Here is a 26,466-nt window from a genome sequence, read left to right on the forward strand (position 1 = left end):
CACACACACACAAAGCCATGAACACATTCACACACACATTCTCAATCACTACCATTTTGTACAAGTGCTGGGAATCCAGTTAAAATGAAAAAGACAGATAAGACAGACAAACAGACATGGAAATGAAGATAGAAGATGGAAAATAAGATAAAAAGATGGAAAATACGAGTTAAGAATTGCGTCTATTCTACATCCATTGACTTTTATACTGTCTTTTCACCGGGGTGATTTTCAAGTCTTTGGCATCAGGTCCAAGAGTCGGAGGGTCGGAGGCGGGGGTCGGACTTCAGAGACAAAACAGCCGTTGTACCGGTGTGTTAACTCTACGAAAAAGGCCACTAATGCCAGCTAAGCATGACTGGCAGGAGGGGTGACCTCTCAGAAAAACCCTCTTCCTACACACAAACATACAAAAACAACAACCCCCCCCAACCCTCCCCCACACTGTCACTATCACACAAAGCAGCACTCTCCCTCGTTCTCCCAGCACTGGCTCATACTTTCATGTTACTCCAAAAGCCAAATGGCCTGTTTTCTCTAAGCCAGAGAAGCTGAAGACAACCTGAACACTGACTTCCTCTGAAGTGGAGACTTCTGGGTTGTTGCCTTGTGCTAGATGCAGCCCTGCATACAAAACAGGATCCGAAGACTTTGGCAAATGATGACAACCTCCCATGCACCACATCTCATCCTTTGTATGTGAAAATGAAGCTTGAATACACATAGATTCTGCTGGGCAGCTCGTGAATTTCCTACCAGGAATCCCAAAATCAAGTCTTATGATTTTACTGGGTTTTATTTTATTTGATTCCAAAAAGTCACGTTATCAAATACATGCATTGCTGTAAAACATACAATCTTTGCCTAAAAATATGAATTAACAGAACATGAAAATACTCATGTAAAATAAAAATGGCTCAAAAATGTACTTAAGTACAGTACTTGAGAAAAAGTACTTTCCACCACTGAAAAAGTAAGCGAAGATGTCAAAGGGACAACAAAAAGCTGATGAGGAACTGAAGAAAGAAGCAACGAAAGGCTGACAGGATGCATAAAGACTCCTCCATCATATTTGGGCCAAATAATTTTAATTTGGAAACACCAAATTTTGAGCATTATTTCTTAGCAAATCAGCTACAATATTTAGTCAAATGGATTCAGAAGAACAGCTGTAATAGCTCGTGGATAGAACTAGAACAAAATCAATGCAAAATACTTCAGTTGCAGACCTTGCTTTCTTATATACTTAATTAAGAAAATGCACTATTGCAAAACTATCACAATCTCTGCAACTCTGACAGCCTGGTGGAAAGCAATCAAAACCACTAAATCATCATTAACACCATGTAGATACACTCCAATTTGGCACAACCCTGATTTTCAGCTTCATAACCAGCCCATCCACTTTCCAACATGGCAACACAAAGGAATTACTCACCTTCATCATCTATTTGAAAACAACCAGCTCATATCATTCAATACATTAGTCCAGAAGTATGGAGGTGGGAGAGGAGAATTTCTCCAGTACCAACAGGCACTGATGATTACTTCTATGCTACTTGGACCTGTCAACCCGTTTACTCCCTCTGGGTAGCGGTGACAGAGAAACTCTCCACCAGGATTTGTTGCTCCCCCCCCAGCCCCGACTTCTGGACCGAGATCTGTAATAACATCTTTTCCATGACTACCAATGTAAACTTACACTTTATACAATACAAGACTATTCACAGGACTCACATCACACAAGGTGAAATGTTTAAAATGGGTTTTACTGATACAGATACCTGCTCACAATGCACTCTGCACTGATGATTACTTCTATGCTACTTGGACCTGTCAACCCGTTTACTCCCTCTGGGTAGCGGTGACAGAGAAACTCTCCACCATCTTGAGCTATAGAACCCCCCCATCCCCGTCACTCCTGCCTGCTCGGTAATATCACAGATGTTGACTATCTACCAATTAAATATAAAAACCCACTTCTTATCTCTCTATTGCAAAGAAAACAATCTTTTATACTGAAAATATAAAAACTCATTACACATCAACCACTGGACCAACCTTCTCATAGAATACATCACACTAGAGAAAATATCATCCACCCATAAGAATAATATACCAACCTTTACTGACACTTGGAATCCATTTCTAACCACTTTTAACTTAAACCAGATACCTGAGGCAGAGGCCACACATTCCCACAAACTCCTAGAAATATAACAAGTTGCTTTTTATTTCACTATTGTTACTGTTATTAGTCCTCATTGTCCATGCTACTGTTTTGAGTGTCACACCTATCAATCAAACATTGTTTATTTTATTATTACAATCACCAATTTTCTATGAAATTCTTTTTTCCTTTACAATTACCACCACCCCATTTCTTTATTTTTTTTGCTTTAATATTTTTCTTTAATAATTACTGAATATCAGTCTGCACAAAGTTGGATACACCCACACTACACACTTCCACACACACAACTTAATAACTTAAATTAATAATCCCTTTGTCTCCTTGTTAACGTCTGTTGTCTCATCTACTACCTTATGTCCTTTGTCCTGTGAATGTTTTATTTTGTGTTGCAATAATAAAAAAAATTGTTACTAAGGGAAATTTGTATATTTTGCTTCATTAATATCTAAAAGGCCTTATGGGATTTGATTTATCTCTCCAGTAAAGTTACAGAAGCTATTGCTTGGGCAAAGCTGCCTTTTGTTCTAATTATATCTATCAAGTTAAAAATAAATTACCAGCATATCAGTATATTCACAATTGTGAATGTGAAAAACAGTTTGTTTACAATGTGTAGCAGGAAGGTCACATTTGGGATTTATTATTAATTATAAAGAAATAATACTGGAAAATACAAATAGAACAAATTAACTGTGTTGATAAATACCTTTTTTTTTTATTTGAGACCCTGCCCCTGAGAAACTCTGGTTCCTGGTACCGGTTCTTTGTAGCTTTTGCCATCTAAAGGAAAGCATGGTTATTTCTGTTTTATTCTGCCAACTCTAGTCTCTTAAACAACTTGAAGTTAATGAAATCAGTAAAGTTACATAAGGATTAACCTCTGAAGTTTATTTTATTTTAAAGATGAATCTCTCAAATCAATGAATTCATTTCAATAGGTAATGAAAATTCTTTATCCTAATACTTCCACTCAGTGTTGGGTCTTCTTACAGCCAAAGAACCTTAAATGTTGTGGCACCACCTAGTGGGGGACCAGAAAGACAGTGGTTTCAGAGGGAAACGGAGAGGAGGAAATACAAACAGGCAGGTTCTTTATTAGCAAATAGTAACAAACCAGCAGGTTGATGAAATAAGAAGATGCATTCTATACAGCCACAGCGTTACGTGGCTCCCAAAGCCATGACAAAGGCATGTGGGAATGGGAATGAACCAATAGCTGGACAGTCGGCTTTAGTTGAACTCTCTGGAGAAGAACTGAGGGTCTTCTACAGAAGAGGAGCAGCTGTCCACACACATAGTTCTCAATGTCACATGCTTTCTAGTCTGTGTTTGACACTTAGCACAAACCCTCCTCCCAATGAATTCTGTACTGGGAGAAGACCTGGTTGTTGGTTTTAACTGTATGCAGTAATGTCTGCTATCCATGTGATGAAGTGGCTGAGGTGGGTGCATTTACATCCACATTTTTACATTGATAGTTATCTACATTATATCTAGATATGTCCCACATGTTTGAAACAGCCAGATGTGAATGTGGCTCCAGTGCAACATGACATCCTTAGAAAAGGTCTAGATATTGACCGATTCTTTATCCACACACTAGACTCAAGCTTTTTGAAACATCCTTAAAGATGACTAGTTGACTACAGAACACCAGCAGAGACAGCCCTGTGATGTAGGGCCCTCAGACTGCAACTGGAACTTCTGGGCCGAAAAATGATGCTCATCTCCATCTTCATCGTCAGTTTACATTCAGCATGACTTCAGTTATCAGCAGCCATTTCAGCTTCCCACTTTGTTGTTTTATCACTCAGTAAAAGCCCTTTGCCTAGGATGGACCAAAGGCAGCAAGCGTTTAGTGACTGTAGCTTTTCCGTGGCGGCCATGTTGGCTCCACAGTTCTGCACCAGCCTAGTGTAACTGGCTGTTTTCATGTCATCCAGGCTGCATTTAGAAGTGAGTTCCAGCTAATGTGTGCATTTCAGTATGGAGGCCCAAAGTGTTCAGTAGTAAATAAATAACATACAAACAAGAATGTAATATAACAATAGAATTGTGAATAAATGATCAACATTTTTACTCATCGGAACTAGAACGCTGTGTAGTTATGAGCAAAACTTAAGTTTCAAAAGGTGCTTTAGTTATTCCACATTTTCATAATTAAATGATATATCTTGGTATTATTTATTTGACTTACTGATTAATTTATTTATGTAATATTGAACATCTGAACCTCCATACTAAAGACCTGTGCTGGAACTAATAATTTTCAACAATATTGACATTTTTAATAAATATTTGAGTGTTTCTAAATTAACATCATTGTGAGCAGTGCTGTGTACTGTATGGAGCATAGCATTAGTGACACTGATGCAGGTGTACAGCACGGCCAGTATAACCTTAATATGTTAGCGCTAACACCATTTTCAGCTGCAGTGCCTCTCTGCTCACTACCAGCGCCTTTTAGTTCAACAGATGAAGCTGAAACATGTTGTCTGTTATATGACTTGAGCAAATTTTTCACTGGTTAGTGAAACAGCAGAAGAGCATTCAGTGGTACCTGAACAGATGTCATTACAGCTGCACTGAAACACATTTGTAAGGCTGTTGTTGTACCAGACATCAGCGGTGAAAGCTGCATCTACAAAACAGTGAGTTTCTTACATTTGCACCATTCTGCATCCCCAGCTGCATGAAAATAAATACTTACTACTGTAGTAGACTAAATGCTTACTGGGGAATACACAATGGCTGAGGAGAGCACTGTGAAAATATCTGGTGAAAGCGGATGACAGAACATATTCTACAAGAAATCACATTCATCAGCAGAAACAGGACAGTGAACAGACTTTTCTGTCTGCCAGACACAGCAGCTGCTACAGTTCTGTAGCCACATGAGCTATTGTACAAGCCGCATGAATGAGACCCAAACACTACAGGTGGTGATGTGCCGCAGAGGCTGCCGAATGCACATAAGAAAAAGTTTCACTGTGGAGCTCATGCTCCAGCTTCACACAAAACATCTCAGGGTTTGTTTCTAGAATCAAGACAGATTTCTAACCTGACTTCTAAACCGGCCCTGGTGATTTTTACATGCAGGGTTTCCCTGATTATTCTACTGTTCTGTAAACTATCTAAGCAAGTTTCTGTAAACAGTGATATGAAGAAATTGTGTCCTTTACAACAGTTTTCAGTCTCCATGGTGGCTTTCCTGTGTTGAGATATCTTGCGTAAGATCCAGTAGTGCTCCCATTTTTGTACAGTAGGTGAGTTTTCCTAGTGTCCCTGGTAGGCTAGTGGTTAAGGCACAGCGTTCTCGCCGCTGCGGCCCAGGTTCAAATCAGGGCTGCGTCAGTTAGGGCATCCAGCGTAAAACACGTGCCAAATGTCAGCATGCAAGTCGTCAGTGTGACGATTCGCTGTGGCGACCCCTAAACGGGAAAAGCCAAAAGGTGAGTTTTCCTAGTAGTGATTCCACTGTTTACATCATCCCATTTTAAATCAATTCACTTAAGGTCATGACAGTTCAGTCCAGCACGGTTCAATCTGATTTGACTACATCTCTACTGGGAACCTTAACTGGTGCCACACAGTTCAGCAGTTGTTCACTGACTTCAGTTCATTTTGATTTAGCCATCTTATGTCCACACCACTTGTCACTGTTGAAAATATAATGCCACTCTCAATCTCAGCTCTGAAGCAAATAAACATTCAGCAAATTAATGGTTTATCATAAGGTTGAGTGTTTTTGCATCCAGTCCAAAAAATGTTTCATATTAGTGGTTTAAGTTGCAGCTATAGCTCCCTGTTGGAAAACACTGACATTACCAAGAAGTCCTCTGTGGTGATATAAGTGGCCTGTTATGCTTCCTACCAAATGGACAAGAGGAGTAAAGAGTCCTTTGAAGTGCCGCCGTTTAGAGAAACTCCTCAGCTTGGTTTGATTTTTCTCTGAGAGGATAATTTCTACCAATGACAAACTGACAGCAAAAATTCAGTTGGACACACAATGAGAAATTACAGTATTTCGGTGTAGTGACAATGAATACTTTCCCTCCTTGACAACACTTAGTAAAGCAGTTTACAGTAGCTACTGAGTGACATGTCTACTTTTCCACAGCTGACCATCATCAGGAACTTAAGTCCTAAAAAAGTTAAGGTGTGTTTCACAAGGATTTTCTACAACATTCTTGATGACTCTGCTGAAATTCTCCATCACACGGTTTGTCAAGCGTACTCTTTCTAATAACATCCTTCTTTGTCACTAAGGCTACAGTCAAGTAACATCCAGGTCTCCACAGGCTGAAAATCCTGTCAGTGTTGTTGAGCAAGTTGCACCGTGACCCTGCTCAGCTCACTAAAAACCTTGGATAGGAACATTAACAAAACCAACATCAGTGAATGCATGTGGTGAAACTAGTCCTACATATTTTGGTTGTGGTCACTCTTTAATCCTCCACTATGATCTTACTTTAACTCATATTAGATGACTACAAACACGTGGCCAGCACATTTGTCACAGTGTATAAACATTTATGTTCCAGAACAGCTCTAAAGCTGTTTTTTGGTGAACATCAGAGTGGGCTCCCCTCTAGTGGCTTTGTAACATGTTCAGTTATTATATAAGCCAACTTCACCGAGCATGGCTGGCAAATGTGGGACGACTGGGGTTCAGTGGGTAGAGCAGTCGTCTCCCAACCAGAGGGTCTGAGGTTCGAATCTCGGTGCCTGCAGTCCACAAGTCAAAGTGTCCTTGGGCAAGACACTGAACCCCCCCCCGTTGCCCCTGATGGTCAGAGCCATTGGTTGAGTTGCTGCCGCAGATGGCTGCCTCAGTTCTGTACCAGAAACAAATTCCTTGTGTGTAACATACTTGGCCAATAAAGGTGATTATCCTTATTAATATGCTCCACGCTGGTGCCGATTCTGTTTGATAGTTAGCTACCTGATGCCTAATTCCAATATTGGTGTCCCTGAGCAGGAGCTCTGTGTGAGATGAAGCAACCCTCTGCAGATCCATGTTAAGGAGACAAGCTAAGATTAGCTCAGTGCTGGGGGTTGACATAATGACAATTTGCCTTTGAGATATATGTGTGTGTGTGTGTGTGAAGGAGAAAACTTTTTTCATGCTCATACATGAATAAAGAGGAAAAATTACTAAGTGCTTAAAATATATGATAATGGTATTTCGTGTGGTCACAGATGACTGATCCTCTCCATCACAGTGTGTTGCCCATGCTGCTGCTCACCAGCCCTTTGATATTGGTGATGGGTCGAACGTCATGGAGCTGTTTCCTTCTGTCAATGAACGTGGCCAACCGTGTTGTGTCAAGAGGTGTCTTTGAGTACTCCCCGCCATGTGCACCTCCGCGACCCACCCACGGGTGCTGCAGACAGGCAGTAGCACTTGGCCTCTTCCTTTGATCCTGTTGCAACACTGAAGACACAAAATCTCTCGCTGCTTGGCTCACGTCGCGGAAGTATTCATCTGGAAAGCAGAAATCCAGGCGACAGATGTTGACACAGGTTTCCTCTGGGGATTCATCCAGAAATGGGGAAACCCCGCTGAGCATTACGTAGGCCAGCACTCCAACACTCCACACGTCTGTCGCAACAGAGACCGGTGTGCCACGGATGAGCTCGGGTGCAGCAAACTCTGGGTTTCCGAGCAGGAGGTGGACGTAATGGCGGTGGGTGGACAGCTGGACGGCATCACCAAGGTCAATGAGCTTAATGCATGGTGTAGGAGAGTGGAGGTCAACCATGATGTTCTCAGGCTGGTGGAGAGAGAAACAAGATCCAGCAGCAGATAAAAGCTAATGATTTCAGGTCACTAAGAAATAGCGTCTTTAAAAAAATGACAAAAAGTTGGAGTTTCTGGAACACTTAAAGTCATGCATCATAAAAAGATATTTGTAGACCGATAACAGAATACATTTTCAAGGAACAAATGAACAGAATTAAGAATAAAAATAAACAGTCCATTGAAAAGTCAGCCAGTCAGTCTTTATTTATGCCGCACACACATCTCACCTTCAGGTCCAGATGTGCTACTCTGCAGGTATGAAGGTGCTGCAGAGCCTCTAATATTTCTCGAATGAAGAATGCCACCTTCTCCTCCATCAGCTCATCGTGCGCGACGAGGTAGTCGAGCAAACGACCATCGTCGAGCCTGAGACACACAATTTAAGTATCAGTCATCTTCCCAGCCAGCTAACTGTCAGCAGTGTACCATAAGTGGTAAAAGCTAGTGTTATAGCCTGTAGTCTTCTGGTTATGAATCAGCTAAAACAAAACAAATGTAGAAACATTTCCTACTGGTTTTAGCATTGGTTCAAAACACTGGAGTGAAAAGAAAGTGTACCAAACATGTATGAAGACATCTAATAGCTGACCCTTGTCAAAGCTAAACAGGATAGTTCACAGTAAACCAGTGACATCATTTGGGTGGTAATGTTAACTGAAGTGAGGCTTACAGCTCCAGGATGAGCATCAGAGTGGTGGGAGACTCATACGTGTCTAACAGCGCCACCAGCTGGTGATTCTGTATACGTCGGAGGATATCTGCCTCATGAGCCACCTGCTCCTTCTTCTGCATCTTCTTATTCACAAACTTCACAGCAACCTAAACAGTACAAAGTGAAACATGCCAACCTAACTTTACAGTGAAAACACAGATATCCTGTTTGGGAGGGGCAAATGCATCACTTGAAGCTGAAACAAACAAAACCTGCAATATATTTAAAAACAAAAAAACGAACTGAAATGATTTTAGAATCTGCTGGAAATCCGGATTGATAAATCAGAAATAAATATAATCAATACACAATAACCGCAACCTACATTTTAACTTGTAATACAGAAAATGAATGCAACTGTAACTTAATACATATAGAACATTTCATAAAACAAAAAAAGGAAACCTTCATTTCAACCTCAAATACGAACACGACTGCGAAGAACAAAACAATAACAGTCTTAACCAAACACTTATCTGCACACTGAACAGAAAAAGAAATACAAACCTTTAGTCAACACAACAAGACACCTTGTCAGCGCTGCCCTACCTCTTTCTTTGTGGACTTGTTGAGACATTTTCTCACCACTGAAAATCGCCCCCTGTTGCCAAAGAGGAAAGTGTCAAACAGACTGCACACCTCACACAAACACCAGGTTTAGTTGTTATAAAAAACATTTAGGATTCAATTTGTTTTACCTTCCAATCTCACAGATCTCACTGAAAGTTGAGTCAAAGTTTTCTTTCCACTGGACTCCTGTTCCATCACACCCTGAGCCTGGACAGAGAAATATTGGAGGCTATGAGCAGCTGTGAATGAGTAATGTTTTATCTTCTAATACTTGAGTGTTGACCATTGGCCACTAACAGGAATGTACACTGAGTCTTACATGGGGTACTTGTACTTCCATAAAGGTGGGAGACTTTGAGCCTTCTAATAGTATGGCTATTACAAAGGCTTGAGACAAGCTGATTTGGCAGCACACTGTAAATCATTTGAATCCATCTTGAACTACCTGGTGCCAGTGTCATTAAAGTGCATGAGTGTGTGTTGACTTACTGCTGCTGGGCAGTGTGACCATATTTGAGGGCTCAGATGGCGGACCGAGCCCCCAGCGGTTGGAGGCTCGCACTCTGAACTGGTAGTGACCACCGGGGATCAGAGTGTCGATCTGAACGCACTCCTCTCTGCTGCTGGCCACCTGTTGCCATAACAACGAGTCTGATGATTGGATATTGAGAGACAGAAAAGAGGAAATGTTTACTCTGCCTGCATGTTTCAGAAGAAAAGAAGATCTTATATTTTCATTGTTCATTAAAATGAATCCAGCTGGTCCCACACACACACACACACCTTCCTGTCTGTACTCCACAGTGTAGCTGCTGACAGCACAGTGGGCAGATGAAGCTGGAGGCGGCCAGTGGACCATCACTGCTGTGCTGCTGACCTCCTGAGCCACTGGCCTCCCAGGGGAAGCTGGGATACCTGCAAGTGTCACAGAAACACACAGTCAGCAAACCACTGCATCTGCCCTCAGTGTTACAGGAGACACAACACAAACAATAAACACTTCAATAAAATGACTAATTTTGGAAAGTAAAATTTCCCTGCACCATTAAAACTCCCTCCAACCAATGATAAAGGAGTAGTTATTGAGTCAGAAAAAGAACAATTTGTAGTTTTACAAGGGGTTAAATGATGCAACAGCATGTTTGTAGAAGACAGCTACGTTAGCTGTTTCACTCCACTCCCAGTCCTTACACTAAACTATGCTAATTGGCTGCTGTCTTCAGCTCCACTTCAGTTGATTTATATGAGAGTGATATCAATTTTCTTCTCTAATTTTGTGCAAAGAAAGTATTTTCTCATATTTTATCATGGTGAAACACTCCTTTAATCCAGATGCATTACCTTGCACTTTAATGGAGGCAGAGGAGGAGGCAGACCCATGGTCGTTAACGGCAACACAGGTGTAGATCCCCGTATCCTGAGGCATCAGATTACAGATCTTCAACAAGATGTCACCTGTATCCCTGGAGAGGAGGAGGAGGAGGAGAAGATAAGAGAAAAGATGATATGGAATAGAAAAGTATGGAAGAGGATTACAGGAGCAGAAGGAGGAGCAGAAGAGGAAAATGAAGATGGGAAGAAAGCAGGGAAGCAGGACAAACACCAAAAGAAAATGGTAACATTAAACCCAGTGTGAGAATTAGAGCAACCACAGTCAGTATATAACTACACACATATATCCACATGCACACGGTGTTACCTGATGTCTATGGTGAAGCGGCTGTTGCTGGTCACAGGGTTCTGGTCGGGGCCCTTCAGGGTGATGGAGGGTTTGGGTCGCCCACAGACTTTACAGCAGAGGACTACAGTTTCCCCGAACACACACACCACGTCTGACAGAGGGACGAGGAACTCTGGAGCCACTGCACACAGGAAAGTCATCACACACAAACCACCATCCATTTAGCACTTCTAGAAATATTTTATGTTCCTTAATTCACTCAATATGCTGTAGATTTTGCATATATGCAGTTCAAATGTGGCAAATTTGAACAAACAGTGGTCATCGAGCACCGTGACCATCCAACGGGATGCCTTCAATCTTTACCATCACGTCATATATTACACTAAAACAGTATTGTCAGTATTAAATTGGCCACAGTTTTCCCTCAAGCGAACTTTATGGTGTGATTTAGGCATCACAGAAAAGCAGCCAAGCCAAGTCTAACCCTAGCACACAGTCAGCACAGCCCAGTTAGCAGCGCTGCCTGCAGAATCAGAACGCTTCTTTGACTTTTCACACCTTCTAGTTATGTATAGCACCTGGACTGACCCAAAGGACAAAACCTAGACCGATTCTCTGGGTGCCCTCTTACCTTCCTGGATGAAATTTGGGTTGAGAAGCTGTAAAACAAATGGGGTGAGGTTTAGTTTTCAACACATAATGCAGATGTCCAATCTCATAATGTTGATAAAAACTGTCTATTCAAGGAAAAACAGTCAGGTGTGTACCTCCATGCCAGTCTTTGGGTCGAGGTCGTCATCACAGTCAGACTCATCTGAAGTGTCCTGGTGGAGAACGAAGGAAAAAGACAAGCAGAATGTAGAAGAATGGGAGGGAGGAGAGTGAGTAGTTGTTGCAGAGGAGCAGGGATGTAAGGGCAGAGCACAAGGAAGCAAGGAAGACAGAAAAGTGACAAGGAGAGGAATTGAAATGGACAAAAGGTTAAGGTTTCAAGGGAGAGAGAACAAAGGAACAAGTGGAAAGGAAGGAGATGTTCAGAAAGAAGCGTGAATTATAAAATTATGTCAAAGACAAAGGAAAAGACTAGAGAAAGAGCAAATGAGGAGGAGGATGAACTGAGGAGCATGTGTGACTAAAGAAACCTGGGGAAACACTGCTTGAATCTCACCGTGAAAGGTTTTAAACGAGTTCAGGTGATACTTAAAGGCTGTTTTGGTTTTGGACTTTTCATAAAACAGAATAATCCAGAAGCGTTTCAAGAACCCACGCAATTTACTTTTTACTGCTTAGTTTCACATCACCTCCTGAAGTCATTGAAGCTTTTCCACAGAAATTTGGCCATAAAAGCCCATTTCAAGTAAAACTTCAACATAATCCTGCAATAAGTACTGCTGCCCACTGGAGAGCAGCACAAACAAGCTGTGAACACAACACTGACATGTCACCACCTTCTAAGCTGATGTGGTCAATTGTTAGCAGTTTATTTACACACTCAGCTGAAACAGAGCAACATGACCATTTGGAGTCATGTTGGTGTCCACTGTCTTTACCAGCTCTATAACATTAGACCACCACAAAAAACATTAGTTGTCACAGCAGAGTAGGTAAACACAAACTCAACATTAAGTCCGTGAATTCTACCTCTATTCATGCAGGACGGGGAAATAAATCACAACACAAAAGGAAAAAAAAATCTTTATTTTCCAGTCAGGGAATCTGAAGTTTTGGAGTAAAACAGAAGCCTTAAATGAAACTTGCAGTGTTCTTCTTTAGTGGTTCTCAACCATCACATTTTTAAGAATATTTTGATACTATTTTTATTTACGTATTTACTTACCACTTTTTGGTCTGACCTTATAAAATACTGACCTTAAAATAAACTAGGTTTCTGCAAAAATAACAAAGGTAAATTATTAATATACACAGAATATGAATATGGTGTAAAATTATTTTTTATACAATGATAGAATCTATTTACTTAATGCTCCCTGGACCTGGGTAAGGTTAATAAACCAATTAAAAATTAAGTTTGTTCAAATCAACACTTAGCCATCGTGCTGCTACAGGTCTGATAGTTCCCCATGTGCTGTCACCGTTTATAGGGTTCAGATATAAGAAGACACTTACTGTAAACAGATTTGCCACTTTGCATCCAATAGGCATTAGCCCCAAACTCGATTTTGTCAAGAAAGGTCTTAGAAGTCTTAAATTTGATTTATAAAGGTCTTAGGCATTTACTCATGGCCGCTCTAGGTAGCGATGTTATAAAATGTTTCTCTATCTGATTGTGGCCTGTTAAGCACAACACTGTCAATGACATCTAAATTTGTGTGAGACACATGGTGAGAACCACTGCTGGAGACAAACAGACAAACTCCAGTGTGTTTGCACACACACATGCACCCACGTATGGGTTAATAAACGACAACAAAAAAATAAATAAAAACCAGGTTGGGCAGGTAAGGGGTTTTGGCACACACACGACATGACCAGCGTGCGCCATCGGCCCGCTTTACTCACTTTGCCCTTCGCCCCAGGGGCTGAGGAGGTGAGCGGGGCAGGGGGGGTGGTTTCTTTGGGCTTACGGAGAAAGCCATTCTCCTGACCTCTGACCCCAAGTGAGGTGACGTCCTTGGCTTCAGCGCGCTTCCGGGCACGCAGCGTGTTCCATGACAGAGACTTCCTGTACAGTACAGGAACAACAAACATCAACCAGCCAATCAGAGAAGCCCAGTGGTGTCCAGCTCAGTCTGGCTGTAGAGGCAACATGGCTGTCAGGTCATAGCTTCCTAAGGACCCAGTCAATTTTGTTGCTGCTGTAGTGTGATCAATCATTTCTGTAGCTATGAACACGGGGCGTCATTGTCCAGCAAACCTACATGAAATGAATATTCAGTATGCATTCATTTACATTCTATTCATTTTCTACTCTTTACTCATTGCATTTTTACAAGCAACGCAGACCTTTGCCACAGCAGATATTTTACGCTTTCAGTGTAAGAAAATGCTGGTGCAGCTACAGTAAACATCCTGGAAGTGAAATGCTGGAAAGACTGCAGCCACCTGTCATCAGCTCAGGCTTGGTAAAGTGTCAATGAAAGGGGGCGCTGTTGGCTTAGTAAAGTGTCAATGAAAGGGGGCGCTGTATAAACATCTTCACTGTATGCTACAGTAGCACACTAGATTGTCAGGGATATGCAGGAATGTTGGAAAATACTACTTCTCATGTACTCTTAGCTGTTCAGTACTACTACAACAACTCATGCAAAGTGCTACAACATGATATATAAGCTAACTAGCTAACTAGCTACTACTAGCGAAAGTTTGAATCTCATGTTAGTGTTGAAGTGGAGCCACAGATAAAAGTGTATGTATATCTACGTATATCACAACAGTTTCCTCAGTTTGTTCTATAATGCCTATGGATACCCATGTGCAATCCAAATGTGTGTGTCCATGCTTTGTAGCTGTGGGTTCTGACAGTGTTGTTGTTGCCTGAAACTGCAGCCAGACTCTTCTGGTCCATCAGACACATGAGAGGAAGAACAGAACGAGACTGGTCTGATTTTATTGAGACAGAGAAGAAGTGAGGCTGGAGAGAGAGTGGGAGAAACAGTAACACACTGAACCCTCCTCTGACACAACCATAGACAACTTACCGCACACTTGCCTTTCTCATCAGCTAATAGCTAATTCCTGTTCAGTGTCGCTGCTCAATTTCAAACAATTTTTAAAAATCTCAAATGTAAACCAAACATCAGCTTTTACTGCATCTCTCACCATTTTAAAGCATCAATTTAATATATGTTTTAAGTTTGTACCTTCTGTGGAGTGCCAAACCGTCGAGGTTAGTAAAAACTGAAACAAAAATGTCAAAAGAAATGTCAATACAACGAACACAAAAATCTGAAATTAACCACAAGGTGGAAACAATGATTTTATACATGTTGCTCTAGTGTTTGAGGCAGTCTCAGTGCTGTTTCACGTCATCTTTATGGTCATAAACCCTCCTTTGTATATTCACTTTCTGTCTAATTTCCTTAAGAGTCTCCTGTATAGAGATAACACACTCTTAAAAACACAACCTTCATAACTGTTGATTTTTTTCTCACCTCCCTTAGTTTTTTCACTCCTAAATCTCTATGTAATGGCATAAGAGAGCAAACACAAGCAGGCTGACTGCTCAGTTTCACATTTACTGTTGGAGTTTATTTACAAATATTAAAAACTACAAACTCACTTTTCTTCAGCCTAACACACAACAAAACAACGTCACCTTCACGTCACTTTGCTAACTCATGCTCAAGTCCAAAAAATTTATTTTACATATTTAAATGCATTTAAAATCATTCTTATTCAACTACCAACAGTACAATGATGACCACTGCCACTAGATGAAACATATTGCACAATCTGACTTCACTCATATTTTTTCTCTCACCTTAAATAGTGCAAAAGGGATTTAAAAAAAAAAAAAAACAGGAATGTTCTAGAGCCTCTGTTGAAAAACCAAAATTAACTTTGTACAGTGACATGCCAACATAACAAAATCAACATGGAAGAAATAAACGTTGCCCATAAAATAAAGTAATAATTAATAATTAACAGGTCAGAAAAACAACAAGAGGAATAAACAAATTTCTGTATAGATTGCCACAGACAACAAAATAAATCTTCTCCACTGAGGAGAACAGAGCTGAGTCCACCTGATTGACCCAGGTGAGTGTTTTTTCCCAAAAAAAAGATTTACAAAAAAGAAAAACAGGGTGTTAGGAACTGAAATAAGAGTCCGGTTTTAGCTCCACCAGCTCCAAAGTCAGCTACAAGTTACAAGATTTTCTCTCCATTCTATTTCTGCAGGATAACTCCTCAGTACTTACAGGGAAAGTTATCAGTGTGTGTTTTAGTTCATTTACAAGCCTCAAATCCATTTTCATGTAGATGCCACAGAGCTTTACTGTAAAGTGACAATGGCTCAGAAAGCTGCAGCGGCTTCATGGGCAGTACGAGACCGGTTCTGTACCCTTTACCTCCGAGGAGCAACAAGTCCAGAGTTAAGGCACCAAAAAAAAAAAAACATCCTCAGAGATCCAGAGGTTGTTTTAAAGGGAGGCAGAGGGAGAGGATATGAGGGGAACAAGGAGTTAGGAGGTGAGGATAGAGGTGGTGAGCAGGAATATCGGGGGTTGTGGGGCTGAGTCAAAAAACAAAACAAAAAACAACTTAACAAAAAAGGGCAGACAGGGCTTTGTCACTTCAATCTGATCCAATCCGAGTGCGTGGTGTCGAGCCCAACCACAGGTGCATCTGCCTGCAGGGAAACAAGTGCTGGGTGGGCGGGGACTTACTTGATGTTTTTGGCATCAGTTGCCACCACCGCTGAGAAGGAGGAAGTGGAGGATGAGTCTTTTATGGACTTGCTGGGCGGGCCCAAGACATGTCCCGGCACCCAACCCTCAGCAGCTGGTGACTGGCTGTTTGCAGGCCGGTAAACAAGGTACATGTTCTGCTGGTTGGTGGCCAGAATTTGGACAGTCTCCCCCTGACTGATGCAGATCTCATTCTCTTTGAGTGCCGAGTAGTCCTGAGTGACCAGCATGGTGGACGGGACACCATTACAGCCCCCGTCACTGCCCTGAGGAGGAGAGGAGAGGATGGCGGGAAGAGAGCAGGGGAGCAGACACAAAGAGCAAAAAGGACCAAAGAAAAGAAGAAAAGGATGGAGGAAAAGAGGAAGAGGTTAAGGAGTGTCTATGTGAGTGGCACACTGTGATGCTGTTACAGCTGACCCCAGCCTGAGGAGGAGCAGAGACAGTGCAGAACATCAGCAAACTGTTCAGCTGTTGTACCTGTAACCAACAGTGAAGTCAATGGGGCCCTGGAATTCACCTGTACATCTCTTTGGCAAGCTGAGAAGTTTAGCTACTGGTGAATATCAGAGGCTGTTAAGTTACTGCTCCTAGCGACTGCTACCACGGCTTCTGTGTTGACTAAAGATGACATGACTGACATGTCACTGCTGCATTCTTCCAAAACAGAAAACAGGAACATTTCACAAAAACAAAACAAACTCAGTCTGATCACCTGGCTATGTTTTTTCCACTGCTACAAAATAAAAGCATTGTTCATTTCCAATAGCAGGTCATTAGCCAGGACCAAGAAAATTAGAGGAAATAGAATTGGAAATTTGTCATTTATACATTACATTTCAAAAACACTTAAGCAACGTCCTTTTCCAGAAACTGTGTCCCAGTTGTTATGAATAATCCAGATATCTAAGTGAGAAATAGTTTTAATGGAGATCCATTTTCTACCTCAGAATTAAACCAAACTATCTGCAGGGTTAGGAACCACAAGGAGTTAAAGAATGGGCAGTTTTTAGTGTTGTTCAGTCAAAGTAGGCCAGAAAGAGCACAACTTGGTGTATATTTATATATACTGTATATATAAACCTAACACATACACCTGCAGTAGCCCAGATTTTAACCTTGGCTGTTAAGGACAGGTAACAGACTCCCTGAAAGGACAAAAAGAAAAGCGTGCGTCATGCCCTACTTCACTGACTCCGTGCTACAGTCTATAGTCTGTGGTTTATGGCTAAGACAATGTAATGTGAAGAGAAGCTGGATGTCTCAGGACCAGGCTGTGAAATTATAAAACACTGTGAAGACGTATGAAACTACAAAATCACTAACAACCCTGAACCAACGAAAAACACAAAGTACAGCTGAATAGTAGTGTGAGACAATAAGCCATTATGCTTGCAGAAACGCACCCTGGGGTCAAAACATGTAGAACCAGTGCTGGAGGTAGACACTTTCATCTGGCTCCTCCCTCTCTCTGCCTCCTTGTCGCCAAGGCCGACTGCTGAGGATGGCCGGCTGTGAGAGGACAGCGTAGGTCGAGTCCCCGAGGTCGAGCGTTTTCTAGTCAGTGACAAACTGCTGCTGCCGCCTCCTCCACTCTTTTCCTTCTGGTACTCAATGGGGGACTGGAGAGCTGCAATCACACACAGATGGAAAACTGAGTCCTCCTTTGTGGTGGCATTCAGATGTTCTTCCTTCTCTGGAAACGAACAGGAGTTCTGGATGTGGTTTGCTGTGCTGTAGTTAAAGTGCAATAAAATAAGGTTTGTGCATTATATAAACTATGTAGTACTGCTGATCAGCTTCCTGTTGGTGTTGATATAAATGTATTCACTTGCCTTTTGGGCAGCCATTACGGTTCTTTTTCTTTATTGTATGACAATGTACTTGCAGGACCTGAAAACTTGCTTAAAAAAAGGTTACTGTGAATACTGATGGTTTGTTTATTCAAAGTTGCATTATGTTCATATGCAATTCAATTAAGGGAAACATGCTTGATGCATTCTAGAGCAATCGGAAAACTTAAAAGTCAGCTACTGATACAAGAAATGACTAACAAAAATAAGCAAGCAACAAAAAGCAAACAGAAAACCACCTGTTTTTATTGAGCCCATGTTTCCTTTGTGCTTAAACTCGTAGTTAAAAATAACATGTTTTAGCAGCCACTTCTTAGGTGTCTGAAGTTTAATATCTAAAACATACAAAACAACTCAGTTGAATGTGTGTAAATTAAAAGATGTGCATAAGGTCATGTAGCAGAAGAAAATATTCTAACTGCGTTTTCTCACCAGACAGGAAGTTGCTCTGAGCATCCAGAAGTTCCTGAATATGTCGGACCCAGACCTGCTTGATGTCGACATTGGCAGCCTGCAGGGTGAAACGCTCCGACGAGCCACGACACAACAAGACGAACTTACAGGGGTCGTTATCCATACTGTCCTCCAGCCCCAGGAAGGACACCTGTGGGGACACAAGTAGCTTTAGTGTGATCACAGTTTATAGATGTCTTTGTTTTCTGTACTGTAAAATTCAGGTAATGCTAAAATCTCCAACAGTATAAGTAGTAGTATAAAAAGTATAAGCCAAACATTATGCCAGTCATGAACTTTTCTTAAAATGTGTTAGTAAAAAATCTTAGAGGTCTAAAACAAAAGAGAAAATTAGGTGCCTGCACACACACAGTGGGCTTTAAGACTCAAGTCCACAAGGATGAGTCAGGACAAGCCTTTTCTCGTCTTGTACAGGAGTTAATCTGAATCAATGACACGACTGAAAAGGTGCACCTCTTGTCCTCTCTTACCTTGATGCTCTTCTTGAACTGGTACCCAGGTATGGACGATCCTTTCCTGAGCAGCTCACTGAAGATGACGATCTGCTCAAACAGGAAGACCCTTCGCTCCTTGGAGCGCGACAGGACGCCAGCGTCCTGCTCCGTCACAAAGAAGGTTTCCTGCTGCAGCAATTTTCCCTGACTGGTCAGTTTACCCTGCAGACAAACCACACTGGTCAATGCCCCATTCAGGTCAGCCATGGTATAATTCAAGACCTAAACCCAGGGGCTAGCTTGAATGATTCCCCCTAAAATGAATTTAGTGCCCACTGGTCAGTTTTAAAACAGCTGCAGGGTGTACAGCAAACCTCAGACTCAGACATACATAAATGCCCTCGCTGTGAAGTACTACAGCGTGCTATTAAATCAGGAGAACAGGAGGTGAACATACCTCATATCCCTGCAGTCGACCCAGATTCATCATGTCATTACACAGTTTAGGGACCTGTGACATCAAATCTACTGCTTTCTGTAAGAGCCGGACAGAGAACGTTAAATCCTTGGGTGTGTGCTCAGTTCAGATGTGCCCCCCGCAGAGGAACACGCTACACATGTACGTTTTGTGTGAACTGGGCTTTTTCAGCACTTTAAAATAAAATAGGCTTCTACCTCAATTTTCTCGCAGTCCATTCCTGCCTTGGAGCTGTACTTCAGGAAGTCCTGTGGAAAAACATGACCACAACTTTGACATTTAAGTCCCTGTCAAGTTAGTTCACTACAGTTTCTATACATTACTTAACCCCAAATGTCACACAGATCAGTCAGAGTAAGGGTCAACTGACAAAGACGCACACTGTCCGCTTCGCTCAATGCCTAATAACCTAACGTCACTTGAAGAGCCTACAATACCAATAACCAACATGTAAGCCTAAGCCTATCCCACTTTGCATTCAATTACATTCCAAATAGTTATTAGCATCCCCAGTGTAGTATTTTTAAACTTATGTATCCTTTGCCTGTCAGTGTCTTTAGTAATTCATTTAGAGAATTGTTATACCTTCAGCAGCAGCTGGTACTTGGTGATTCTCTGGATCGGTTTGATGAGGAAGTCACTGATGGCCAACCTGGACTGGATGTCCTGCTGGATTCCCTGGAGGACAAACACCAACAATCCACTTGTTTCACTGACATTTGGGCAGGTAACAGGAGAGAAAGCTGACTCAAACCTTGAGTTAATGATGGCCACACACAAAAAGTCAAGTCAAGACATCACTTACCTCAAAATATGTGTCATATTCTGCTACGATGAACTCCGACCTAGGCTTATTCTGACAATATATCACATACATGTGTAGTCTTCTCTCCTGCAACACACACAGCAGATCACATTTCCGATGTCAGATATACTTCAGTTGTACGAAACATCATCATTATATTCACACAGTGTCCCACTCACATGCTTGATAAAGAGCTCAGGAAGGTGTTCGTGGTCTTCCAGACATTTCTCCAACTCTCCTACGAAGAAACTGACAGATGGGAGAGTGATGTTACTGTTCACACATACAAACATTCTCCACCTGACTCCTCTCTGTGTCCAGTTCCATTGTTTGGACACTTACTCTCTGTGCCAGTCGTAGATCTGGTGGATGTTCCCAAAGACAATTTTTTCTTTTCCTTTCATGTCATCAGGGACACCCTTCTCCTCGATTCTCTGCATGAAGCCCTGCAGAGTCACAGATGTCAGCAGGTTAACGAGGCTCTGCTCACCTCTCCTTCAGTGCTTACCACAAACCTACTAATGAGGCAAAGCAAGTTAGGTTTATAGTACATTTTCATTCACAAAGGCAATTGAAAGTGCTTAACAAAAGCCCATGGATGGATAAAATAATTAAAATGGATACAGAGAAAACACTAAAATACACAGATAAAAATGACTGACGAGCAACAATTACACAACAGTACAAGTAATATGCATGAGTAGATACCTAGTACTATTAGCACAGCTATGGCAGACTGCAGATTCTCACTGCTCTCATTATACACTCACTGACCACTTTATTAGGTACACCTGTAGAACTGAATGCACTTCAATGCAACACTTGCACCTAAAACTCAAAATGTTTCAGTTTTTGGTGAAACTGTCCTAAATGTCTACATTCAGTTATATGTCTATTATTGAGGTCATAGTTAAAGGTGGTGTTGTACTGGACTACATTATATTCAGAGGTGTTCCTAATATTCTGACTCTCTAACATAGCTAGATAACTAGCTTCTTACAGAAGATTTCAAAATTCAGTGTCTATACAGTCAACTAAACACAATGACATTAGTTGGGTAATAGATGAGAAATAAAAGAAAACAGAAGTAGATAAAGTGCAATATAGGGTGGAATTAAGAAACATTATTTAGAAGTTGTGTCTGAGTTCTAATGGAAGCTGGTTCCAGGTGTGTGCAGCACCTCGTTTAGTTCGAACTCTGGACACCACTAGCTGGCCAGTCCCTGTAGGCCTGAGACACCTACCAGGCCTGTACTCAGCAAACATATCTCTGATATATTTTGGGTCCAGACCACTGAGAGACTTGTAGACAATAAGGCCTTAATTAAAAAGGGTGAGTCAGAAAATGACCACAAAGAAAGAAAGTTCAGTGGGATCACAGCATGCATAATGCTGAAGCATCAAGTCGAGTGTCTCACCTCCACCACAGTGCCCAGGTCTTTGACGTAGTCCTTCTCTGTCTGAATCAGCTCGTTCAGAACAAACCTGAGCAGAACAAACAGATCACTGTGATGTCCACTGAGGAAGCACTGCCACTGCCAGCTCCTGCAGCAGCAAGACACTAACACTGGCTTTGTTTTTTAGCAGCAGTTGCAGTAGCAGCACAAACAGTAGTGATGATGTACTACAGGACTCACATTCGTCCTCGCATAGCTTTGGCCCTCTGCTCCAGTTCAGGGTTTCGTGGCTGGACAGGAGTGGTTTGTTCTTGCAGAGAGAGTGAGGAGAAACCGGGATATGCTCCTGGTTCCAGAGTCTGAAGAGTGAAGAGTGTCAGTGTTTAGAGGTGGATTAAGTAAAACCAAAGCCCAGAACATCAGTGGAGAGGCCTGATGATGACAGTTCAAAGATACTTCCAATCCATGGCATGCATTCCAAGAATAGGATCAACTGCCCAAATGCAGTGGTAGAGATTTTGGGGGTGATAAAGCTGTGTTTATGAATATTAGCAGCATATGTGGAAAAGTAGACATTATACAAAAGAGGAAACACAGGACACTTTAGAAAAATCACACAAACAGACACAAACACAGTACATCACTATATATCCACACTTGCTGTGATAATCTGGTGAAGTGAGCACATAATGATACATGATGTGTAACCGTCACACAGACAGCAGGTCAACAGGCTGTGAGCATCACTGATTTATACCCGTAATAAAAATGTCTGTCTGTTATGCGTCCCATGCATCCATCCCAAACAGGTACACCATCACACACACACTCACCATTTTGGTTTTAACCAGTTTTTCTATGGCGCTAACCAGCTCTGCAGCGCTGGGCACCTCAGAAGACGACTGCACAGACGTTAGCAAGGATGAAGACTGAGAGCAGAGGAGGATAGGAAGCCAAAGCAGGTTAGACGGATTGAGGTAAAAGAGAGAAGGCAGGAAGTTGAATAAAACTGAGTTATATCAAGAAAACAGAAGGAGCACACAGCAGTGAAAGCTGTTAGATAGCAGAGGTATGCTGAGCTACAGGTTGAAACTCAATATTCATCATCAGTCAGCTCCAAAGCTCGGACCACAGCTCAATTAAGTGCATAAACACATTCAATTAGCACTAATATAATACATTATATAAAGTACAAATAAATACTTACCGTAATACAATAAACTAAGTAAAACAATATGGTAACATTAAAGTGCATTAGTGGAACCACACAATGGGGGGGGGTTTGACAGGTGTTAATGAAAACAGGAAGAGTTGAAGTGGTCTGATGAAATATATGAACTCTAAACAGTTTTCAAAGCATCATCAGTCTACAGGTTTGGCTAAACTGCTTCCACTGAGAGTCAGCCAGAGTGACCCCGCCCTGCTATGTCCCATCACCTTGTCATCCTGAGCGGATGGGTCCTTGATGATCTCCATGGGGGGTGGCAGAGGGGTGTGAGCCTCCTCGTCCTGCTCCTCCTCCCCACCGCTCTGCATCCCAGAGGGCGTCTTAGAGAGGAGGTTACCATCCTTACTGAGGACTCTCTATGTGCAGAAGAGACAGAACCCAGAGTCAATTGAAAATAAACAAAATGCTGTCATTGTGGTCTGGTAAGACTTTTGGTAACAGGTTTCTCCTCAAGTCTGGTGTCATCACAGTGAACCCTTCACATAGACCTCTCTGGCTGCCGGCACCCTTTGCTTCTACTTTTCAAGAAGCATTTCCTTGAAACTCTTCCCTCGATTTCCACATCAATGTGAAATGAGCAACGGAGCATGAAGCTACTGAGTCATGCTTTGTTTTACATAGTTTGGAGAAGAGCAGATGAATCACAGAAGAACGCCTTGTGGCTCTGGTCAGGCTCAGTGTGTTTCTAGAATAAGGTTTAAAACTGGCAGTAATCAGTGAATAACTCAGAGGTTTGATCACAAGTTTGCATGTGTGGGTGTTTTTGTGTGTCAAAGTCAAAGAAACTAACACAGAAGGAGGGACTTCGGATGCTCGTGCATTGCAGAAATGGAGATAGTGTGAATGCCTGTCCTTACATCTCCATGCCATGCAACTCCCTCTGGCCAGGAGGAGCAGACAGTTCACCTTTAGGCTGCAGACTCTTCACTACCCTTCAGTGAGGTATGCAGGAACAGACAGGCCACACATTTTGGTTTGGTCATACATATTTTGTAGCAAGATCACAGGCTCAGTGTTTGCATGTATTTTATGTCTGGTAACAACTGACCAGACAGACAGCTTTAGAGTCAGAAGATGTAGTTGCAGTTCCCAGTTGTCCTGCTAAGATGGTAAAAAGCATCGCCAGTATTCTGACTCTGGGTAAGACGGTAAAGACGGTAAAGATTTCCCTGTAAGAAGCTGTCAAAAATTAGGCAAAAACCCTGGATGTGTGACTTGACAGAGCACTTACTTAGCCATTAAATGTCAGTATAGTTACTGCACCACTGATCAAAAAACCATCAGACCACAGCAGCAGAACTATCCTTGAATCTCTCTGCCTACCTCGTCAATGTTGTCATCCTGCAGGGCAAGATCAGGCTGTCCCAGGTCAATACCCTTTCTGCCTTCTTCTCTGCCACTTCCTGGTCCTGTCAATCAATCAGTCAGTCAGTCAGTCAGTCAACAAGATCTTCACTCAAGTATATCATAAGAAACTGTTGAATTTGGGCACTGGTGCATATAAAGGTGTGTTGAACTGTCTAGAGTTAAGCTGCATAAATGTCCTTATATTTTTAGAATGACAGTATAAAATTTTCACAGGTAATTTTTCAACATTTTAGCTCATTAGCCACAAACTGCAGACACCTGAAACAATGATATTTATATATTTTGGCAAAGTGTTGTTTACATGTGATGCAGTTGTGAGCAGGAACTTGCAGTATGCTTGAAAGCAAGAATCAGCCAATTAGCAACTTTTAATGCAAAGAAAAACAAATTCATGTGGTTGTTTCTATGAGACCTATAACAACTACATGCCACATTATTTATTGACAGTCTGATGACATGAAACAATGCTATTCTAAACCACTAATCAGGTTTTGTTAAAGCATCCCTACTGCCAACAGTACTGTCAGAGTTCTAAACTGAACTGAACATAATCACTGCATGGAAGGAAAGAAATCTCAAGAATTTCAGGTATGCTCTGAAATGTGGCCGAATCTTTTGGCTCTGCAATGCCTTAATATGTTGCCATTTCTCCACATTTACAGTATGTTGATGGAGCTCAACTTGTGGTCTCAGTGCAGCTCTAACTTGTCAGTAGTATGTCAGGCCCAACGCCCTGTGGTTCTGTTTGTTGTTGACCCATTTATCTCTGCTCTTCTTACCAGTCTTCTTCTGTTTGTTATTAGGGAGTTTCTTGATGGAGCTGCCGTGGCTGAGGCGGCGGACTGGACTGGTCAGCCATTTTCTCAGAGTGTTTCCAGAGCGTTTGGGACCAGGAGAGCTGGACTGCAGCGAGCTGAGGGACGGCTGTGGCTGAAGGTTCGCGACTGACTCAGTCTTCCCATCAGAGCTGGCAACTGGATAGTTTTCTGACATAAAAGTGACTATTTAGTACATTGCTAAACCTTCAAACTTTGTCATCCTGCTCCACTTGTCTGCTTTCCCATCACTCAAACAGAAGCTTGTCTTTGTATAGTTGGTGTTTGATGTTTACAGTCATGCTGCCTATCAGGAACATTAGATTGTCTTGTTTCCACCTTGTTTCAGTGAATCAGACAAGCACCAAAGCCTTTTTATCTGCTTGATCTGTGAGTGTGTGTGTGTGTGTGTGTGAGAGAGTTAAGCCTTGACATCCCAAGCTCACCATCACTGGTTAGAACAACTGCTTAATGACCTATCTCCAATTCCAGTAATCACTCATCATTAGTTTTAATGATATGAGAGTACAGTAGTAGTAGTAATATTCAAAAATATATGCGTTTCAACAGTGAGGAATCATGGACATGCTTAACTGAAGTTAAGAAATGGCTGGCTCTTGTATTTGAGTTTCAACTAGTTGCTCTTTAAATAGAAATATCTACAGTAGGGGTCATAAACCTGAAATGTAAAAAAAAAAAAAAAATCCATGCAATTTAAACATAACACTAGTCTGATTGGTCAGTATGTAAGCAGAGATATGTGACATTAGCATTTCAACTATTCTAAAAGTAAACTTAAATATCTAAACGTTCTGCTCTGACTAGTGACCCGTGAGCTGCAGTCTTGTTTCCTCATTCAGTCACCGTGTCATGTTGTGATCCTGCCAAAGAAACAGTAGCACTGTGAGATCTGCTGAGCAGCTGCTGTCCACTTTAATAATAATGCTGTTCACTGACACATGTAGCCATGCTCTACATAAGTTCCTACTTTTCTTGCTTTAGCATAGTTGATTCTAGCAGTTCACTTAGGCTTTTAATAGCTAAACATAAATAACATGAAAATATATACAACTGCAAAACAACTCAACATGTATATTTAATTCAGTCATTTAAGCATAGAGGAAGCATTTGATTATGTTTAAAATAACAAGGAAGCAAAGAAACAAAATGTTAATCCAACAGATGTGAAATAGTGACTGACACTCAGATTACATAACATCTAGCATTTAGAAGTGCAGTGTTCTGACCCATTTAGACCAGTCTGGCCTGTTTTCAGTGT

The 26,466-nt window shown here is 41.6% G+C and overlaps 1 protein-coding gene across 8 annotated transcripts in view; it reads right to left on the reverse strand.

The window, feature by feature from the left end:
- Positions 1 to 7,314: 7,314 nt before the first annotated feature.
- Positions 7,315 to 26,466, reverse strand: part of kalrna (kalirin RhoGEF kinase a) — a 110,953-nt gene continuing 91,801 nt past the window's right edge. For 6 of the 8 annotated variants that reach the window (XM_020617089.1, XM_020617090.1, XM_020617094.1 and 3 more), the window contains 28 exons: positions 25,152 to 25,358; positions 24,328 to 24,413; positions 23,214 to 23,360; positions 22,610 to 22,705; positions 22,017 to 22,135; positions 21,798 to 21,864; positions 20,722 to 20,825; positions 20,559 to 20,628; positions 20,380 to 20,466; positions 20,160 to 20,252; positions 19,772 to 19,822; positions 19,554 to 19,631; positions 19,133 to 19,318; positions 18,621 to 18,792; positions 17,742 to 17,965; positions 16,315 to 16,601; positions 13,487 to 13,649; positions 11,734 to 11,790; positions 11,598 to 11,625; positions 10,982 to 11,144; positions 10,624 to 10,745; positions 10,066 to 10,197; positions 9,772 to 9,933; positions 9,411 to 9,489; positions 9,262 to 9,313; positions 8,671 to 8,819; positions 8,228 to 8,366; positions 7,315 to 7,971 (listed from right to left, as the gene is read on the reverse strand). In XM_020617089.1, coding sequence (XP_020472745.1) covers positions 7,414 to 7,971; positions 8,228 to 8,366; positions 8,671 to 8,819; positions 9,262 to 9,313; positions 9,411 to 9,489; positions 9,772 to 9,933; positions 10,066 to 10,197; positions 10,624 to 10,745; positions 10,982 to 11,144; positions 11,598 to 11,625; positions 11,734 to 11,790; positions 13,487 to 13,649; positions 16,315 to 16,601; positions 17,742 to 17,965; positions 18,621 to 18,792; positions 19,133 to 19,318; positions 19,554 to 19,631; positions 19,772 to 19,822; positions 20,160 to 20,252; positions 20,380 to 20,466; positions 20,559 to 20,628; positions 20,722 to 20,825; positions 21,798 to 21,864; positions 22,017 to 22,135; positions 22,610 to 22,705; positions 23,214 to 23,360; positions 24,328 to 24,413; positions 25,152 to 25,358 — 3,878 coding nt within the window. In that variant the 3' untranslated portion in view covers positions 7,315 to 7,413. Of the gene's footprint in view, positions 7,972 to 8,227; positions 8,367 to 8,670; positions 8,820 to 9,261; positions 9,314 to 9,410; positions 9,490 to 9,771; positions 9,934 to 10,050; positions 10,198 to 10,623; positions 10,746 to 10,981; positions 11,145 to 11,597; positions 11,626 to 11,733; positions 11,791 to 13,486; positions 13,650 to 16,314; positions 16,602 to 17,741; positions 17,966 to 18,620; positions 18,793 to 19,132; positions 19,319 to 19,553; positions 19,632 to 19,771; positions 19,823 to 20,159; positions 20,253 to 20,379; positions 20,467 to 20,558; positions 20,629 to 20,721; positions 20,826 to 21,797; positions 21,865 to 22,016; positions 22,136 to 22,609; positions 22,706 to 23,213; positions 23,361 to 24,327; positions 24,414 to 25,151; positions 25,359 to 26,466 lie in introns of those variants that run through there. The other 2 variants (XM_020617091.1, XR_002276331.1) reach the window with 2 other exon arrangements.

The sequence above is a fragment of the Monopterus albus genome, unplaced genomic scaffold (assembly GCF_001952655.1).
Source record: "Monopterus albus unplaced genomic scaffold, M_albus_1.0 scaffold185.1, whole genome shotgun sequence".
Taxonomy (NCBI): Eukaryota; Metazoa; Chordata; class Actinopteri; order Synbranchiformes; family Synbranchidae; genus Monopterus; species Monopterus albus.